The sequence below is a fragment of the Salvelinus fontinalis genome, chromosome 40, assembly GCF_029448725.1.
Source record: "Salvelinus fontinalis isolate EN_2023a chromosome 40, ASM2944872v1, whole genome shotgun sequence".
Taxonomy (NCBI): domain Eukaryota; kingdom Metazoa; phylum Chordata; class Actinopteri; order Salmoniformes; family Salmonidae; genus Salvelinus; species Salvelinus fontinalis.
The window spans coordinates 29,755,104-29,776,121 of record NC_074704.1 but is presented as its reverse complement, the minus strand read 5'-3'; the positions used below and the strand labels follow the sequence as shown (position 1 = coordinate 29,776,121).

Below are 21,018 nucleotides of genomic sequence, written 5' to 3'. Positions count from 1 at the left end.
CCTGTATGTACTGCTGCAGCAGTGTGTTTCAGTGTGTCTCTAATAGTATGTACTGCTGCAGCAGTGTGTCTCAGGGTGTCTCTACCTGTAGGTACTGCTGCAGCAGTGTGTTTCAGTGTGTCTCTACCTGTAGGTACTGCTGCAGCAGTGTGTTTCAGTGTGTCTCTCCCTGTATGTACTGCTGCAGCAGTGTGTTTCAGTGTGTCTCTACCTGTAGGTACTGCTGCAGCAGTGTGTCTCTACCTGTAGGTACTGCTGCAGCAGTGTGTTTCAGTGTGTCTCTACCTGTAGGTACTGCTGCAGCAGTGTGTCTCTACCTGTAGGTACTGCTGCAGCAGTGTGTCTCTACCAGTAGGTACTGCTGCAGCAGTGTGTCTCTACCTGTAGGTACTGCTGCAGCAGTGTGTCTCTACCTGTAGGTACTGCTGCAGCAGTGTGTCTCTACCTGTAGGTACTGCTGCAGCAGTGTGTCTCTACCTGTAGGTACTGCTGCAGCAGTGTGTTTCAGTGTGTCTCTACCTGTATGTACTGCTGCAGCAGTGTGTCTCTACCTGTATGTACTGCTGCAGCAGTGTGTTTCAGGGTGTCTCTACCTGTAGGTACTGCTGCAGCAGTGTGTTTCAGCGTGTCTCTACCTGTATGTACTGCTGCAGCAGTGTGTTTCAGTGTGTCTCTACCTGTAGGTACTGCTGCAGCAGTGTGTTTCAGAGTGTCTCTACCTGTATGTACTGCTGCAGCAGTGTGTCTCAGTGTGTCTCTACCTGTAGGTACTGCTGCAGCAGTGTGTCTCTACCTGTATGTACTGCTGCAGCAGTGTGTCTCTACCTGTATGTACTGCTGCAGCAGTGTGTCTCTACCTGTATGTACTGCTGCAGCAGTGTGTTTCAGTGTGTCTCTACCTGTATGTACTTCTGCAGCAGTGTTTCAGCGTGTCTCTACCTGTAGGTACTGCTGCAGCAGTGTGTCTCTACCTGTATGTACTGCTGCAGCAGTGTGTTTCAGGGTGTCTCTACCTGTATGTACTGCTGCAGCAGTGTGTCTCTACCTGTAGGTACTGCTGCAGCAGTGTGTTTCAGCGTGTCTCTACCTGTATGTACTGCTGCAGCAGTGTGTTTCAGTGTGTCTCTACCTGTAGGTACTGCTGCAGCAGTGTGTTTCAGCGTGTCTCTACCTGTATGTACTGCTGCAGCAGTGTGTCTCAGTGTGTCTCTACCTGTAGGTACTGCTGCAGCAGTGTGTCTCTACCTGTATGTACTGCTGCAGCAGTGTGTCTCTACCTGTATGTACTGCTGCAGCAGTGTGTCTCTACCTGTATGTACTGCTGCAGCAGTGTGTCTCTACCTGTATGTACTGCTGCAGCAGTGTGTCTCAACCTGTATGTACTGCTGCAGCAGCGTGTCTCTACCTGTATGTACTGCTGCAGCAGTGTGTTTCAGTGTGTCTCTACCTATAGGTACTGCTGCAGCAGTGTGTCTCTACCTGTATGTACTGCTGCAGCAGCGTCTCTCTACCTGTATGTACTGCTGCAGCAGTGTGTTTCAGTGTGTCTCTACCTGTATGTACTGCTGCAGCAGTGTGTCTCTACCTGTAGGTACTGGTGCATCAGTGTGTTTCAGTGTGTCTCTACCTGTATGTACTGCTGCAGCAGTGTGTCTCTACCTGTATGTACTGCTGCAGCAGTGTGTTTCAGTGTGTCTCTACCTGTAGGTACTGCTGCAGCAGTGTGTTTCAGTGTGTCTCTACCTGTATGTACTGCTGCAGCAGAGTGTCTCTACCTGTAGGTACTGCTGCAGCAGAGTGTTTCAGTGTGTCTCTACCTGTATGTACTGCTGCAGCAGTGTGTTTCAGTGTGTCTCTACCTGTATGTACTGCTGCAGCAGAGTGTCTCTACCTGTAGGTACTGCTGCAGCAGAGTGTTTCAGTGTGTCTCTACCTGTATGTACTGCTGCAGCAGTGTGTCTCTACCTGTATGTACTGCTGCAGCAGTGTGTCTCTACCTGTATGTACTGCTGCAGCAGTGTGTTTCAGTGTGTCTCTACCTGTATGTACTGCTGCAGCAGTGTGTCTCTACCTGTAGGTACTGCTGCAGCAGTGTGTCTCTACCTGTAGGTACTGCTGCAGCAGTGTGTTTCAGTGTGTCTCTACCTGTAGGTACTGCTGCAGCAGTGTGTTTCAGTGTGTCTCTCCCTGTATGTACTGCTGCAGCAGTGTGTTTCAGTGTGTCTCTACCTGTAGGTACTGCTGCAGCAGTGTGTCTCTACCTGTAGGTACTGCTGCAGCAGTGTGTTTCAGTGTGTCTCTACCTGTAGGTACTGCTGCAGCAGTGTGTCTCTACCTGTAGGTACTGCTGCAGCAGTGTGTCTCTACCTGTAGGTACTGCTGCAGCAGTGTGTCTCTACCAGTAGGTACTGCTGCAGCAGTGTGTCTCTACCTGTAGGTACTGCTGCAGCAGTGTGTCTCTACCAGTAGGTACTGCTGCAGCAGTGTGTCTCTACCTGTAGGTACTGCTGCAGCAGTGTGTCTCTACCTGTAGGTACTGCTGCAGCAGTGTGTCTCTACCTGTAGGTACTGCTGCAGCAGTGTGTCTCTACCTGTATGTACTGCTGCAGCAGCGTGTCTCTACCTGTATGTACTGCTGCAGCAGTGTGTCTCTACCTGTATGTACTGCTGCAGCAGTGTGTTTCAGGGTGTCTCTACCTGTAGGTACTGCTGCAGCAGTGTGTTTCAGCGTGTCTCTACCTGTATGTACTGCTGCAGCAGTGTGTTTCAGTGTGTCTCTACCTGTATGTACTGCTGCAGCAGTGTGTTTCAGTGTGTCTCTACCTGTATGTACTGCTGCAGCAGTGTGTCTCTACCTGTATGTACTGCTGCAGCAGTGTGTTTCAGTGTGTCTCTACCTGTATGTACTGCTGCAGCAGTGTGTTTCAGTGTGTCTCTACCTGTATGTACTGCTGCAGCAGTGTGTCTCTACCTGTAGGTACTGCTGCAGCAGTGTGTCTCTACCTGTATGTACTGCTGCAGCAGTGTGTCTCTACCTGTATGTACTGCTGCAGCAGCGTGTCTCTACCTGTATGTACTGCTGCAGCAGCGTGTCTCTACCTGTATGTACTGCTGCAGCAGTGTGTTTCAGTGTGTCTCTGCCTGTATGTACTGCTGCAGCAGTGTGTCTCTACCTGTAGGTACTGCTGCAGCAGTGTGTTTCAGTGTGTCTCTACCTGTATGTACTGCTGCAGCAGTGCGTTTCAGTGTGTCTCTACCTGTATGTACTGCTGCAGCAGTGTGTCTCTACCTGTAGGTACTGCTGCAGCAGTGTGTTTCAGTGTGTCTCTACCTGTATGTACTGCTGCAGCAGTGTGTCTCTACCTGTAGGTACTGCTGCAGCAGTGTGTTTCAGTGTGTCTCTACCTGTATGTACTGCTGCAGCAGTGTGTTTCAGTGTGTCTCTACCTGTATGTACTGCTGCAGCAGTGTGTTTCAGTGTGTCTCTACCTGTATGTACTGCTGCAGCAGTGTGTTTCAGTGTGTCTCTACCTGTATGTACTGCTGCAGCAGTGTGTCTCTACCTGTATGTACTGCTGCAGCAGTGTGTCTACCTGTATGTACTGCTGCAGCAGTGTGTTTCAGTGTGTCTCTACCTGTATGTACTGCTGCAGCAGTGTGTCTCTACCTGTATGTACTGCTGCAGCAGTGTGTCTACCTGTATGTACTGCTGCAGCAGTGTGTTTCAGTGTGTCTCTACCTGTATGTACTGCTGCAGCAGTGTGTTTCAGGGTGTCTCTACCTGTAGGTACTGCTACAGCAGTGTGTTTCAGTGTGTCTCTACCTGTATGTACTGCTGCAGCAGTGTGTCTCTACCTGTATGTACTGCTGCAGCAGTGTGTCTCTACCTGTATGTACTGCTGCAGCAGTGTGTTTCAGTGTGTCTCTACCTGTAGGTACTGCTGCAGCAGTGTGTCTCTACCTGTATGTACTGCTGCAGCAGTGTGTCTCTACCTGTATGTACTGCTGCAGCAGTGTGTCTCTACCTGTATGTACTGCTGCAGCAGTGTGTTTCAGTGTGTCTCTACCTGTATGTACTGCTGCAGCAGTGTGTCTCTACCTGTATGTACTGCTGCAGCAGTGTGTTTCAGTGTGTCTCTACCTGTAGGTACTGCTGCAGCAGTGTGTCTCTACCTGTATGTACTGCTGCAGCAGTGTGTCTCTACCTGTATGTACTGCTGCAGCAGTGTGTCTCTACCTGTAGGTACTGCTGCAGCAGTGTGTTTCAGGGTGTCTCTCCCTGTATGTACTGCTACAGCAGTGTGTGTCAGGGTGTCTCTACCTGTAGGTACTGCTGCAGCAGTGTGTTTCAGGGTGTCTCTCCCTGTATGTACTGCTACAGCAGTGTGTGTCAGGGTGTCTCTACCTGTAGGTACTGCTGCAGCAGTGTGTTTCAGTGTGTCTTTACCTGTAGGTACTGCTGCAGCAGTGTGTTTCAGTGTGTCTCTACCTGTAGGTACTGCTGCAGCAGTGTGTTTCAGTGTGTCTCTACCTGTATGTACTGCTGCAGCAGTGTGTCTCTACCTGTAGGTACTGCTGCAGCAGTGTGTTTCAGTGTGTCTCTACCTGTATGTACTGCTGCAGCAGTGTGTTTCAGGGTGTCTCTACCTGTAGGTACTGCTGCAGCAGTGTGTTTCAGCGTGTCTCTACCTGTATGTACTGCTGCAGCAGTGTGTTTCAGTGTGTCTCTACCTGTAGGTACTGCTGCAGCAGTGTGTCTCTACCTGTATGTACTGCTGCAGCAGTGTGTTTCAGTGTGTCTCTACCTGTATGTACTGCTGCAGCAGTGTGTCTCTACCTGTATGTACTGCTGCAGCAGTGTGTTTCAGGGTGTCTCTACCTGAAGGTACTGCTGCAGCAGTGTGTCTCTACCTGTATGTACTGCTGCAGCAGTGTGTTTCAGTGTGTCTCTACCTGTATGTACTGCTGCAGCAGTGTGTCTCTACCTGTATGTACTGCTGCAGCAGTATGTTTCAGTGTGTCTCTACCTGTATGTACTTCTGCAGCAGTGTTTCAGCGTGTCTCTACCTGTAGGTACTGCTGCAGCAGTGTGTCTCTACCTGTATGTACTGCTGCAGCAGTGTGTTTCAGTGTGTCTCTACCTGTATGTACTGCTGCAGCAATGTGTTTCAGTGTGTATGTACTGCTGCAGCAGTGCGTTTCAGTGTGTCTCTACCTGTATGTACTGCTGCAGCAGTGTGTTTCAGTGTGTCTCTACCTGTATGTACTGCTGCAGCAGTGTGTTTCAGTGTGTCTCTACCTGTATGTACTGCTGCAGCAGTATGTCTCTACCTGTATGTACTGCTGCAGCAGTGTGTTTCAGTGTTTCTCTACCTGTATGTACTGCTGCAGCAGTGTGTCTCTACCTGTATGTACTGCTGCAGCAGTGTGTTTCAGTGTGTCTCTACCTGTATGTACTGCTGCAGCAGTGTGTTTCAGTGTGTCTCTACCTGTATGTACTGCTGCAGCAGTGTGTTTCAGTGTGTCTCTACCTGTATGTACTGCTGCAGCAGTGTGTCTCTACCTGTATGTACTGCTGCAGCAGTATGTCTCTACCTGTATGTACTGCTGCAGCAGTGTGTTTCAGTGTGTCTCTACCTGTATGTACTGCTGCAGCAGTGTGTCTCTACCTGTAGGTACTGCTGCAGCAGTGTGTTTCAGTGTGTCTCTACCTGTAGGTACTGCTGCAGCAGTGTGTTTCAGTGTGTCTCTACCTGTATGTACTGCTGCAGCAGTGTGTCTCAGGGTGTCTCTACCTGTATGTACTGCTGCAGCAGTGTGTTTCAGGGTGTCTCTACCTGTATGTACTGCTGCAGCAGTGTGTCTCTACCTGTATGTACTGCTGCAGCAGCGTGTCTCTACCTGTATTTACTGCTGCAGCAGCGTGTCTCTACCTGTATGTACTGCTGCAGCAGTGTGTTTCAGTGTGTCTCTACCTGTATGTACTGCTGCAGCAGTGTGTCTCTACCTGTATGTACTGCTGCAGCAGTGTGTTTCAGTGTGTCTCTACCTGTATGTACTGCTGCAGCAGCGTGTCTCTACCTGTATGTACTGCTGCAGCAGTGTGTTTCAGTGTGTCTCTACCTGTATGTACTGCTGCAGCAGTGTGTCTCTACCTGTAGGTACTGCTGCAGCAGTGTGTTTCAGTGTGTCTCTACCTGTATGTACTGCTGCAGCAGTGTGTTTCAGTGTGTCTCTACCTGTATGTACTGCTGCAGCAGTGTGTTTCAGTGTGTCTCTACCTGTATGTACTGCTGCAGCAGTGTGTCTCTACCTGTAGGTACTGCTGCAGCAGTGTGTTTCAGTGTGTCTCTACCTGTATGTACTGCTGCAGCAGTGTGTTTCAGTGTGTCTCTACCTGTATGTACTGCTGCAGCAGTGTGTTTCAGTGTGTCTCTACCTGTAGGTACTGCTGCAGCAGTGTGTCTCTACCTGTATGTACTGCTGCAGCAGTGTCTCTCTACCTGTAGGTACTGCTGCAGCAGTGTGTTTCAGTGTGTCTCTACCTGTATGTACTGCTGCAGCAGTGTGTCTCTACCTGTATGTACTGCTGCAGCAGTGTGTTTCAGGGTGTCTCTACCGGTATGTACTGCTGCAGCAGTGTGTGTCAGTGTGTCTCTACCTGTATGTACTGCTGCAGCAGTGTGTCTTTACCTGTAGGTACTGCTGCAGCAGTGTGTCTCTACCTGTATGTACTGCTGCAGCAGTGTGTCTCTACCTGTATGTACTGCTGCAGCAGTGTGTTTCAGCGTGTCTCTACCTGTATGTACTGCTGCAGCAGTGTCTCTCTACCTGTATGTACTGCTGCAGCAGTGTGTTTCAGGGTGTCTCTACCGGTATGTACTGCTGCAGCAGTGTGTGTCAGTGTGTCTCTACCTGTATGTACTGCTGCAGCAGTGTGTCTCTACCTGTAGGTACTGCTGCAGCAGTGTGTTTCAGCGTGTCTCTACCTGTATGTACTGCTGCAGCAGTGTGTTTCAGTGTGTCTCTACCTGTAGGTACTGCTGCAGCAGTGTGTTTCAGGGTGTCTCTACCTGTATGTACTGCTGCAGCAGTGTGTTTCAGTGTGTCTCTACCTGTAGGTACTGCTGCAGCAGTGTGTTTCAGTGTGTCTCTACCTGTAGGTACTGCTGCAGCAGTGTGTTTCAGTGTGTCTCTACCTGTAGGTACTGCTGCAGACCTCTAGTACGTCCGTCTCTTGGCTCGACCAGGTGTGTGTGTGATGTCACCAGGTCCCGTCTGTCCAATCCGAAGGCTCCGTGTCTCTCCAGCGTTGCTCTGAGCTCTGCCACAGCCCCAATGTCCTCTGGGCTATACCCTCTCTGAGTCACCAGACGCCCCTCACACACCTCTACAGAGGAGGGGAGGGGGGAGGAGGAATGGGCTCTGAGGGAATGGGTGAGAAAGGAGGGGAGGAGAGAGGGACCGTGTCTGGAGAAGTCTATGGGGGGAGAGTCTGAGAGGAGGAGAGAGAGAGGATGAGGGAGAGAGAAGAATTCTTATGTGTTGTGGAGAGCGGTTTTTAGTGTGTGTTTAGGTGTGTGTGTGTATTTACCTACCCTGAGTAATAAACAGTGTGTGTACAGGTGTGTGTACCTACCCTGGGTAATAAACAGAGTGTATTTACCTACCCTGAGTAATAAACAGTGTGTGTACAGGTGTGTGTACCTACCCTGGGTAATAAACAGTGTGTGTACAGGTGTGGGTACATACCCTGGGTAATAAACAGTGTGTGTACAGGTGTGTGTCGTAGATGTGTGTGTACCTACCCTGGGTAATAAACAGTGTGTGTACAGGTGTGTGTACCTACCCTGGGTAATAAACAGTGTGTGTACAGGTGTGTGTCGTAGATGTGTGTGTACCTACCCTGAGTAATAAACAGTGTGTGTACAGGTGTGTGTACCTACCCTGGGTAATAAACAGTGTGTGTACAGGTGTGGGTACATACCCTGGGTAATAAACAGTGTGTGTACAGGTGTGTGTCGTAGATGTGTGTGTACCTACCCTGGGTAATAAACAGTGTGTGTACAGGTGTGTGTCGTAGATGTGTGTGTACCTACCCTGGGTAATAAACAGTGTGTGTACAGGTGTGTACCTACCCTGGGTAATAAACAGTGTGTGTACAGGTGTGTACCTACCCTGGGTAATAAACAGAGTGTGTACAGGTGTGTACCTACCCTGGGTAATAAACAGTGTGTGTACAGGTGTGTGTACCTACCCTGGGTAATAAACAGAGTGTACAGGTGTGATTACCTACCCTGGGTAATAAAAGTGTGTGTACAGGTGTGTGTACCTACCCTGGGTAATAAACAGTGTGTATACAGGTGTGTGTACCTACCCTGGGTAATAAACAGAGTGTACAGGTGTGATTACCTACCCTGGGTAATAAAAGTGTGTGTACAGGTGTGTGTACCTACCCTGGGTAATAAACAGTGTGTATACAGGTGTGTGTACCTACCCTGGGTAATAAACAGAGTGTGTAAGGTGTGTGTACCTACCCTGGGTAATAAAAAGAGTGTACAGGTGTGTGTACCTACCCTGGGTAATAAACAGTGTGTGTACAGGTGTGTGTACCTACCCTGGGTAATAAACAGTGTGTGTACAGGTGTGTGTCGTAGATGTGTGTGTACCTACCCTGGGTAATAAACAGAGTGTGTACAGGTGTGTGTGCCTACCCTGGGTAATAAACAGTGTGTGTACAGGTGTGTGTACCTACCCTGGGTAATAAACAGTGTGTGTACAGGTGTGTGTACCTACCCTGGGTAATAAACAGAGTGTGTACAGGTGTGTGTACCTACCCTGGGTAATAAACAGTGTGTGTACAGGTGTGTATACCTACCCTGGGTAATAAACGGTGTGTGTACCTACCCTGGGTAATAAACAGAGTGTGTACAGGTGTGTGTACCTACCCTGGGTAATAAACAGAGTGTGTACAGGTGTGTGTATTTACCTACCCTGGGTAATAAACAGTGTGTGTACAGGTGTGTGTACCTACCCTGGGTAATAAACAGAGTGTGTACAGGTGTGTGTACCTACCCTGGGTAATAAACAGAGTGTGTACAGGTGTGTGTACCTACCCTGGGTAATAAACAGTGTGTGTACAGGTGTGTATACCTACCCTGGGTAATAAACGGTGTGTGTACCTACCCTGGGTAATAAACAGAGTGTGTACAGGTGTGTGTACCTACCCTGGGTAATAAACAGAGTGTGTACAGGTGTGTGTATTTACCTACCCTGGGTAATAAACAGTGTGTGTACAGGTGTGTATTTACCTACCCTGGGTAATAAACAGTGTGTGTACAGGTGTGTGTACCTACCTGGGTAATAAACAGTGTGTGTACAGGTGTGTGTACCTACCCTGGGTAATAAACAGTGTGTGTACAGGTGTGTGTACCTACCCTGGGTAATAAACAGAGTGTGTACAGGTGTGTGTCGTAGATGTGTGTGTGTACCTACCCTGGGTAATAAACAGAGTGTGTACAGGTGTGTATACCTACCCTGGGTAATAAACAGTGTGTGTACAGGTGCGTGTACCTACCCTGGGTAATAAACAGAGTGTGTACAGGTGTGTGTACCTACCCTGGGTAATAAACAGTGTGTGTACAGGTGTGTGTACGTACCCTGGGTAATAAACAGAGTGTGTACAGGTGTGTGTCGTAGATGTAGTCTCATGGTGCATGATTCCACCACGATACTATCGTTGGTGTTGAGGTTTCGGAGGTTGACGATCCCGGGGACGCAGTATCCACGCATCATCAGGTACTTGGTGTGGGACGCCTTGTGAGCCCTCACCTCGATCCCCCTCCGCCCCTCACTCTCCTCTTCATCATCATCATCCTCAGCCAGCACTGAGATACTGAGAGACAATCAAGGGCAGAGAGAGACAGACGGAGGCAGAGAGAGACAGACATGGGCAGAGAGAGAGACAGACGGGGGCAGAGAGACACAGACAGGGGCAGAGAGAGACAGACAGGGGCAGAGAGAGACAGACAGGGGCAGAGAGAGACAGACAGGGGCAGAGAGACACAGACAGGGGCAGAGAGACACAGACAGGGGCAGAGAGACACAGACAGGGGCAGAGAGACACAGACAGGGGCAGAGAGACACAGACAGGGGCAGAGAGACACAGACAGGTGCAGAGAGACACAGACAGGTGCAGAGAGAGACACAGACAGGTGCAGAGAGAGACACAGACAGGTGCAGAGAGAGACACAGACAGGGGCAGAGAGACACAGACAGGGGCAGAGAGACACAGACAGGGGCAGAGAGACACAGACAGGGGCAGAGAGACACAGACAGGGGCAGAGAGACACAGACAGGGGCAGAGAGACACAGACAGGGGCAGAGAGACACAGACAGGGGCAGAGAGACACAGACAGGGGCAGAGAGACACAGACAGGGGCAGAGAGACACAGACAGGGGCAGAGAGACACAGACAGGGGCAGAGAGACACAGACAGGGGCAGAGAGACACAGACAGGGGCAGAGAGACACAGACAGGGGCAGAGAGACACAGACAGGGGCAGAGAGACACAGACAGGGGCAGAGAGACACAGACAGGGGCAGAGAGAGAGACAGACAGGGGCAGAGAGAGAGACAGACAGGGGCAGAGAGAGAGACAGACAGGGGCAGAGAGAGAGACAGACAGGGGCAGAGAGAGAGACAGACAGGGGCAGAGAGAGACAGACAGGGGCAGAGAGAGACAGACGGGGGCAGAGAAAGACATACAGGGGCAGAGAGAGACAGACAGGGGCAGAGAGAGACAGACAGGGGCAGAGAGAGACAGACAGGGGCAGAGAGAGACAGACAGGGGCAGAGAGAGACAGACAGGGGCAGAGAGAGACAGACAGGGGCAGAGAGAGACAGACATGGGCAGAGAGAGACAGACATGGGCAGAGAGAGACAGACATGGGCAGAGAGAGAGACAGACAGGGGCAGAGAGAGACAGACAGGGGCAGAGAGAGACAGGGGCAGAGAGAGACAGACAGGGGCAGAGAGAGACAGACAGGGTGTCAGTAAATATGAGAATACGGAACTTCCCTATTTATTTATTTGGACTGGAAAGATAAAACTTTGAATTTGTCTCTATACTCCAGCATTTTGGATTTGAGATCAAATGTTTTATATGAGGCGACATTACAGAACGTCTCCTTTTGAGGGTATTTTCATCCATAACGGTTTAACCATTTTTAAATGGAAGCACTTCATGCATCTCGTCTCCCATTTGAAGGAAACCGCGTAAAACAACACATTACACTGCACTTTTACAATGTGTGGCTAGAAATAAACTAGTCCTGAATATATCGAAGACTAAAAGCATTTGCAATTGGTAAAAAAAAAATAATTCCCTAAGTTGTAGAACTCAGCTAAATCTGGTAATGAACGATGCAGCTGTTGAGCACGTTGAGGAGACTAAAACTTATTAGTGTCACCTTAGACTGTGACACTGTCCCGGTCAAAACATATTGGTTGAACGGTTGTAAAGATGGAGAGAGGTCTGTCTGTGATAGAGATGCTGAGCATTCTAAACACCACAGTCGACCAAACAAGTCCTGCCGGTTCTACTTTTATCTGGATTTACCGCCCAGTGATGTGGTCAGGTGCTGCAACGAAGGACCTAGGAGACCTGCAGCCGCCCCCGGAACAGCATGTCTTGCCCTTCCATGTTCACAGAGGGCTAACGTCAACAGTCCATGTTCACAGAGGGCTAACGTCAACAGTATGTCTTGCCCTTCCATGTTCACAGAGGGCTAACGTCAACAGCATGTCTTGCCCTTCCATGTTCACAGAGGGCTAACGTCAACAGTATGTCTTGGCCTTCCATGTTCACAGAGGGCTAACGTCAACAGTATGTCTTGGCCTTCCATGTTCACAGAGGGCTAACGTCAACAGTACATGTTCACAGAGGGCTAACGTCAACAGTACATGTTCACAGAGGGCTAACGTCAACAGTACATGTTCACAGAGGGCTAACGTCAACAGTACGTCTTGCCCTTCCATGTTCACAGAGGGCTAACGTCAACAGTATGTCTTGCCCTTCCATGTTCACAGAGGGCTAACGTCAACAGTATGTCTTGCCCTTCCATGTTCACAGAGCGCTAACGTCAACAGTATGTCTTGGCCTTCCATGTTCACAGAGGGCTAACGTCAACAGTATGTCTTGGCCTTCCATGTTCACAGAGGGCTAACGTCAACAGTACATGTTCACAGAGGGCTAACGTCAACAGTACATGTTCACAGAGGGCTAACGTCAACAGTACATGTTCACAGAGGGCTAACGTCAACAGTACATGTTCACAGAGGGCTAACGTCAACAGTACATGTTCACAGAGGGCTAACGTCAACAGTACATGTTCACAGAGGGCTAACGTCAACAGTATGTCTTGCCCTTCCATGTTCACAGAGGGCTAACGTCAACAGTACATGTTCACAGAGGGCTAACGTCAACAGTACATGTTCACAGAGGGCTAACGTCAACAGTACATGTTCACAGAGGGCTAACGTCAACAGTACATGTTCACAGAGGGCTAACGTCAACAGTACATGTTCACAGAGGGCTAACGTCAACAGTACATGTTCACAGAGGGCTAACGTCAACAGTACATGTTCACAGAGGGCTAACGTCAACAGTACATGTTCACAGAGGGCTAACGTCAACAGTACATGTTCACAGAGGGCTAACGTCAACAGTATGTCTTGCCCTTCCATGTTCACAGAGGGCTAACGTCAACAGTATGTCTTGCCCTTCCATGTTCACAGAGGGCTAACGTCAACAGTATGCATGTCAGTCTCTCCTGGACAGTCGAGGAGAGACTGATTGCATCACTTCTTGTTTTGATAAGAAATAAAAATTGTCTATTCAAATCAACTAACACACACGTCTGACGGACAGAGGTGCCCCACCAGGCAACCAGGGGGTCTCTTCACAGTCCTCAAATCAAACACTCATTCCAGGCAACACACAGTCTTATATAGAGCCATGATGGCATGACCTGCCATGTCAAATCAGTCTTATATAGAGCCATGATGGAACCACCTGCCATGTTAAATCAGTCTTATATAGGGCCATGATGGAACCACCTGCCATGTTAAATCAGTCTTATATAGAGCCATGATGGAACCACCTGCCATGTTAAATCAGTCTTATATAGAGCCATGATGGAACCACCTGCCATGTTAAATCAGTCTTATATAGAACCATGATGGAACCACCTGCCATGTTAAATCAGTCTTATATAGGGCCATGATGGAACCACCTGCCATGTTAAATCAGTCTTATATAGAGCCATGATGGAACCACCTGCCATGTTAAATCAGTCTTATATAGAGCCATGATGGAACCACCTGCCATGTTAAATCAGTCTTATATAGAACCATGATGGAACCACCTGCCATGTTAAATCAGTCTTATATAGGGCCATGATGGAACCACCTGCCATGTTAAATCAGTCTTATATAGAGCCATGATGGAACTACCTGCCATGTTAAATCAGTCTTATATAGAGCCATGATGGAACCACCTGCCATGTTAAATCAGTCTTATATAGAGCCATGATGGAACCACCTGCCATGTTAAATCAGTCTTATATAGAGCCATGATGGAACCACCTGCCATGTTAAATCAGTCTTATATAGAGCCATGATGGCATGGACCTACCTGCCATGTTAAATCAGTCTTATATAGAGCCATGATGGCATGGACCTACCTGCCATGTTAAATCAGTCTTATATAGAGCCATGATGGAACCACCTGCCATGTTAAATCAGTCTTATATAGAACCATGATGGAACCACCTGCCATGTTAAATCAGTCTTATATAGAGCCATGATGGAACCACCTGCCATGTTAAATCAGTCTTATATAGAGCCATGATGGCATGGACCTACCTGCCATGTTAAATCAGTCTTATATAGAGCCATGATGGCATGGACCTACCTGCCATGTTAAATCAGTCTTATATAGAGCCATGATGGACCTACCTGCCATGTTAAATCAGTCTTATATAGAACCATGATGGAACCACCTGCCATGTTAAATCAGTCTTATATAGAGCCATGATGGCATGGACCTACCTGCCATGTTAAATCAGTCTTATATAGAGCCATGATGGCATGGACCTACCTGCCATGTTAAATCAGTCTTATATAGAGCCATGATGGCATGGACCTACCTGCCATGTTAAATCAGTCTTATATAGAGCCATGATGGCATGGACCTGCCTGCCATGTCAAATCAGTCTTATATAGAGCCATGATGGAACTACCTGCCATGTTAAATCAGTCTTATATAGAGCCATGATGGAACTACCTGCCATGTTAAATCAGTCTTATATAGAGCCATGATGGCATGGACCTACCTGCCATGTTAAATCAGTCTTATATAGAGCCATGATGGAACTACCTGCCATGTTAAATCAGTCTTATATAGAGCCATGATGGCATGGACCTACCTGCCATGTTAAATCAGTCTTATATAGAGCCATGATGGAACTACCTGTCATGTCAAATCAGTCTTATATAGAGCCGTGATGGCATGGAACTACCTGCCATGTTAAATCAGTCTTATATAGAGCCGCCATGATGGCATGGACCTACCTGCCATGTCAAATCAGTCTCACTCACTCCAGGAGGCCGATTACAGGAGGTAACTGTTATCTGACTACATTTTACCCCAGGAGGCCCATTACAGGAGGTAACTTATCTGACTACATTTAACCCCAGGAGACCCATTACAGGAGGTAACTTATCTGACTACATTTAACCCCAGGAGACCCATTACAGGAGGTAACTGTTATCTGACTGCATTTAACCCCAGGAGACCCATTACAGGAGGATACTGTTATCTGACTACATTTTACCCCAGGAGACCCATTACAGGAGGTAACTTATCTGACTACATTTAACCCCAGGAGACCCATTACAGGAGGTAACTGTTATCTGACTGCATTTAACCCCAGGAGACCCATTACAGGAGGTAACTGTTATCTGACTGCATTTAACCCCAGGAGACCCATTACCCATTACACCTTCAGTGAAGCTCAATGATATGTAGCTTTGTTCACATCAGGGGAACTGAACAAGGAGTGAACTGATTCATGATTCACCGCTCTGTTCACATCAGGCGAGCTGAGCCAGGAGTGAACTGATTCATGAATCACCGCTCTGTTCACATCAGGGGAACTGAACTGATTCATGAATCACCGCTCTGTTCACATCAGGCGAGCTGAGCCAGAAGTGAACTGATTCATGAATCACCGCTCTGTTCACATCAGGCGAGCTGAGCCAGGAGTGAATTGATTCATGATTCACCGCTCTGTTCACATCAGGGGAACTGAACAAGGAGTGAACTGATTCATGAATGACCGCTCTGTTCACATCAGGGGAGCTGAGTAGTGAAAGTGTATGTCTTATTTTAAATGTATGTAATTCTGTCCTGTTGTTGTCTAGTAATGTTCTGTATGTCGTCATGTTTCATGTTCTGTGTGGACCCCAGGAAGAGTAGCTGTTGCAATCGCCACAGCTAATGAGGATCCTACTGCAATCGCCACAGCTAATGAGGATCCTACTGCAATCGCCACAGCTAATGAGGATCCTACTGCAATCGCCACAGCTAATGAGGATCCTAATGCAATCGCCACAGCTAATGAGGATCCTACTGCAATCGCCACAGCTAATGAGGATCCTAATGCAATCGCCACAGCTAATGAGGATCCTACTGCAATCGCCACAGCTAATGAGGATCCTACTGCAATCGCCACAGCTAATGAGGATCCTAATGCAATCGCCACAGCTAATGAGGATCCTACTGCAATCGCCACAGCTAATGAGGATCCTAATGCAATCGCCACAGCTAATGAGGATCCTACTGCAATCGCCACAGCTAATGAGGATCCTAATGCAATCGCCACAGCTAATGAGGATCCTAATGCAATCGCCACAGCTAATGAGGATCCTAATGCAATCGCCACAGCTAATGAGGATCCTAATGCAATCGCCACAGCTAATGAGGATCCTAATGCAATCGCCACAGCTAATGAGGATCCTAATGCAATACTGATAACTATATGAAATACTTTCACAATGCTGGAGTACAGAGCCAAGTTAAATGTTTTAGCTTCACTGTCCAAATACATACGTAGGGGACTGTGTGTAGGCGTCTGTGTGTAGGCGTCTGTGTGTAGGCGTCTGTGTGTAGGCGTCTGTGAGTAGGCGTCTGTGAGTAGGCGTCTGTGAGTAGGCGTCTGTGAGTAGGCGTCTGTGAGTAGGCGTCTGTGAGTAGGCGTCTGTGAGTAGGCGTCTGTGTGTAGAGGTGTGTGTAGAGGTGTGTGTGTGTAGATGTGTGTGTAGGTGGGTGTAGCTGTGTGTTTAGGTTTGTGTGTAGAGGTGTGTGTAGAGGTGTGTGTGTGTAGATGTGTGTGTAGGTGGGTGTAGCTGTGTGTTTAGGTTTGTGTGTAGAGGTGTGTGTAGAGATGTGTGTGTAGCTGTGTGTGTAGGTGGGTGTAGCTGTGTGTTTAGGTTTGTGTGTAGAGGTGTGTGTAGAGATGTGTGTGTAGCTGTGTGTGTAGGTGGGTGTAGCTGTGTGTTTAGGTTTGTGTGTAGAGGTGTGTGTGTGTAGATGTGTGTGTAGGTGGGTGTAGCTGTGTGTTTAGGTTTGTGTGTAGGTGTGTGTGTAGATGTGTGTGTAGCTGTGTGTGTAGGTGTGTGTTTAGGTTTGTGTGTAGGTGTGTGTGTAGGTGTGTGTGTAGGTGTGTGTAGATGTGTGTGTAGCTGTGTGTGTAGCTGTGTGTGTAGGTGTGTGTTTAGGTTTGTGTGTAGAGGTGTGTGTAGAGGTGTGTGTGTGTAGGTGTGTGTAGATGTGTGTGTAGGTGTGTACCTCTTCACCACGTCTTTGTCCACCATGGTGCTGTCCAATACCACTATGTGTTCAGGTATGGAGACGTGGACTGACAGCAGACCCAGAGTCATCAGACTGAGACAGGCCAGCGTGGCGCCTCCCGGGGACTCCAGAGGGAACTGCAGACCCTGAGTCATCAGACTGAGAGAGGGCAGAGTGGCGCCCTCCGGGGACTCCAGAGGGAACTGCAGACCCTGAGTCATCAGACTGAGAGAGGGCAGAGTGGCGCCCTCCGGGGACTCCAGAGGGAACTGCAGACCCTGAGTCATCAGACTGAGAGAGGGCAGAGTGGCGCCCTCCGGGGACTCCAGAGGGAACTGCAGCGTCTGGAGAGAACACGTGATTTAATTAACAGAACATGTATTAAGTACTTTAATCTTATACAGGTGATCTCATTATAGCTAATTAAACAGTGTGTGAACTGAACATAGAGGCATCAGCATCAGGGCTAGAAGTTAATGTGAAGACTGTTGCTGCTATGTTTTTGAAGTGGCATTTCATCTTTGTAGAGGAAACATCTCACTCTTAAACACTACAAACCACAAGGGAACTAAACCCACCTCCGTGAGATCCAGAGGGAGAGAGGGGTCAAGGCCGGGTGCTGTAGCTGACTCAGGCTCCTCCGTCTGGGTGAGAGGACCGGAGGCAGGGTCCCTGGAGGTAGATTCAACTCCATGGATGGTAAAAGACGAGACCTGTTCTTCCGCTTGGTTCTGGTTGTGGGGTGCGTTGTGCTCGCTCTCTGTGTTCTTCCCTCTCTCTTCTGTCTCGTTCTCTGTGTTCTTCCCTCTCTCTTCTGTCTCGTTCTCTGTGTTCTTCCCTCTCTCTTCTGTCTCGTTCTCTGTGTTCTTCCCTCTCTCTTCTGTCTCGTTCTCTGTGTTCTTCCCTCTCTCTTCTGTCTCGTTCTCTGTGTTCTTCCCTCTCTCTTCTGTCTCGTTCTCTGTGTTCTTCCCTCTCTCTTCTGTCTCGTTCTCTGTGTTCTTCCCTCTCTCTTCTGTCTCGTTCTCTGTGTTCTTCCCTCTCTCTTCTGTCTCGTTCTCTGTGTTCTTCCCTCTCTCTTCTGTCTCGTTCTCTGTGTTCTTCCCTCTCTCTTCTGTCTCGTTCTCTGTGTTCTTCCCTCTCTCTTCTGTCTCCATATCTTCATCTTTCTCTCTCTCCTCCTCCCCTCTTTCCTTATCTATATTCTCCTCCCCCCTCTCTTTCTCTATGCCCTCCTCCCCTCTCTCTTTCTCCATGCCCTCCATTCCCCTCTCTTTCTCCATGCAATCCTCCCCTCTCTCTTTCTCCATGCCCTCCTCCCCCCTCTCTTTCTCTATGCCCTCCTCCCCCATCTCTTTCTCCATGCCCTCCTCCCCTCTCTCTTTCTCCATGCCCTCCTCCCCCATCTCTTTCTCCATGCCCTCCTCCCCCATCTCTTTCTCCATGCCCTCCTCCCCCATCTCTTTCTCCATGCCCTCCTCCCCCATCTCTTTCTCCATGCCCTCCTCCCCCCTCTCTTTCTCCATGCCCTCCTCCCCCATCTCTTTCTCCATGCCCTCCTCCCCCATCTCTTTCTCCATGCCCTCCTCCCCTCTCTCTTTCTCCATGCCCTCCTCCCCCATCTCTTTCTCCATGCAATCCTCCCCCCTCTCTTTCTCCATGCCCTCCTCCCCCCTCTCTTTCTCCATGCCCTCCTCCCCCCTCTCTTTCTCCATGCCTTCTCTCTTCTCCTTCTCCTTTCCTTCATGTATGAAGACCGTGGAAGGGTAGTTGTCTCCAGTCCCATTCTCACTCAAGGCCTGCATGAAGTCAAACACCTCTGTACACAGACCCGTGGGCAGACGCCATGTAAAACACCTACAGGAGAGAGGAGAGTGGGGGAGGAGGTGAGGGAGACAGGAGAGTGGGGGAGGAGGTGAGGGAGAGAGGAGGGAGGGGGAGGAGGTGAGGGAGAGAGGAGAGTGGGGGAGGAGGTGAGGGAGAGAGGGGGGAGGGGGAGGAGGTGAGGGAGAGAGGAGAGTGGGGGAGGAGGTGGGGGAGAGAGGGGGAGGGGGAGGGGGAGGAGGTGAGGGAGAGAGGGGGGAGGGGGAGGAGGTGAGGGAGAGAGGGGGGAGGGGGAGGAGGTGAGGGAGAGAGGAGAGTGGGGGAGGAGGTGAGGGAGAGAGGAGAGTGGGGGAGGAGGTGAGGGAGAGAGGAGAGTGGGGGAGGAGGTGAGGGAGAGAGGAGAGTGGGGGAGGGGGTGAGGGAGAGAGGAGAGTGGGGGAGGGGGTGAGGGAGAGAGGAGAGTGGGGGAGGGGGTGAGGGAGGGAGGGGGGAGGGGGAGGAGGTGAGGGAGAGAGGAGAGTGGGGGAGGTGAGGGAGAGAGGAGAGTGGGGAAGGAGGTGAGGGAGAGAGGAGAGTGGGGGAGGAGGTGAGGGAGAGAGTGGGGGAGGAGGTGAGGGAGAGAGGGGGGGGGGGGAGGGGGGAGGAGGTGAGGGAGAGAGGGGGGGGGAGGGGGGGGGGGAGGGGGAGGAGGTGAGGGAGAGAGGGGGGAGGGGGAGGAGGTGAGGGAGAGAGGGGGGAGGAAGTGAGGGAAAGAGGTGGTGAGAAAAGGCCAGGTGAAAACCAATTTCTGCAAGAAGGCAATTTAATTTTCAGGAAGTTAATTTGGGAGAATGGAATTAACCAAACCTCTTGATACAATGTTACCAATTCAAATTATTACGATTACTTGACCATGTTACTAATTAGCAGTAGTACTACTACTAAAGCCCCTAGTAACTCATGGCAGTGTAACTAACCCCTAGTAACTCGTAACAGTGCTACTAACCCCTAGTAACTCGTAACAGTGCTACTAACCCCTAGTAACTCGTGGCAGTGCTACTAACCCCTAGTAACTCGTGGCAGTGTTACTAACCCCTAGTAACTCGTGGCGGTGCTACTAACCCCTAGTAACTCGTGGCGGTGCTACTAACCCCTAGTAACTCGTGGCGGTGCTACTAACCCCTAGTAACTCGTGGCGGTGTTACTAACCCCTAGTAACTCGTGGCAGTGTTACTAACCCCTAGTAACTCGTGGCAGTGTTACTAACCCCTAGTAACTCGTGGCAGTGTTACTAACCCCTAGTAACTCGTGGCAGTGTTACTAACCCCTAGTAACTCGTGGCAGTGTTACTAACCCCTAGTAACTCGTGGCAGTGTTACTAACCCCTAGTAACTCGTGGCAGTGTTACTAACCCCTAGTAACTCGTGGCAGTGTTACTAACCCCTAGTAACTCGTGGCAGTGTTACTAACCCCTAGTAACTCGTAGCAGTGTTACTAACCCCTAGTAACTCGTGGCAGTGTTACTAACCCCTAGTAACTCGTGGCAGTGTTACTAACCCCTAGTAACTCGTGGCAGTGTTACTAACCCCTAGTAACTCGTGGCAGTGTTACTAACCCCTAGTAACTCGGAGCAGTGTTACTAACCCCTAGTAACTCGGAGCAGTGTTACTAACCCCTAGTAACTCGTGGCAGTGTTACTAACCCCTAGTAACTCGTGGCAGTGCTACTAACCCCTAGTAACTCGTGGCAGTGCTACTAACCCCTAGTAACTCGGAGCAGTGTTACTAACCCCTAGTAACTCGGAGCAGTGTTACTAACCCCTAGTAACTCGTGGCAGTGTTACTAACCCCTAGTAACTCGTGGCAGTGCTACTAACCCCTAGTAACTCATAGCAGTGTTACTAACCCCTAGTAACTCATAGCAGTGTTACTAACCCGTAGTAACTCATAGCAGTGTTACTAACCCGTAGTAACTCGCTCTGGATAAGAGCGTCTGCTAAATGACTTAAATGTAATGTAATGTAGTAACTAGTAGCAGTGCTACTAACCCCTAGTAACTTGTAGCAGTGCTACTAACCCCTAGTAACTTGTAGCAGTGCTACTAACCCCTAGTAACGCGTAGCAGTGCTACTAACCTGTAGTAACTAGTAGTAGTGTTACTAACCTGTAGTAACTAGTAGTAGTGGTATTACCCTGTAGTAACTAGTAGTAGTGTTACTACCCTGTAGTATTGTTACTACCCTGTAGTAACTAGTAGTAGTGTTACTAACCTGTAGTAACTAGTAGTAGTGTTACTAACCTGTAT

At 49.3% G+C, this 21,018-nt stretch overlaps 1 protein-coding gene across 1 annotated transcript in view; it reads right to left on the bottom strand.

Annotated features, from left to right (window-relative positions):
• LOC129839621 (general transcription factor 3C polypeptide 1-like) overlaps positions 1-21,018 on the bottom strand; it is an 88,968-nt gene that overhangs the window by 13,922 nt on the left and 54,028 nt on the right. The window contains exons 17-20 of the mRNA XM_055907149.1: positions 17,493-18,768; positions 16,912-17,258; positions 9,660-9,895; positions 7,200-7,495 (exon numbers count right to left, since the gene is read on the bottom strand). Coding sequence (XP_055763124.1) covers positions 7,200-7,495; positions 9,660-9,895; positions 16,912-17,258; positions 17,493-18,768 — 2,155 coding nt within the window. The remainder of the gene's footprint in view (positions 1-7,199; positions 7,496-9,659; positions 9,896-16,911; positions 17,259-17,492; positions 18,769-21,018) is intronic.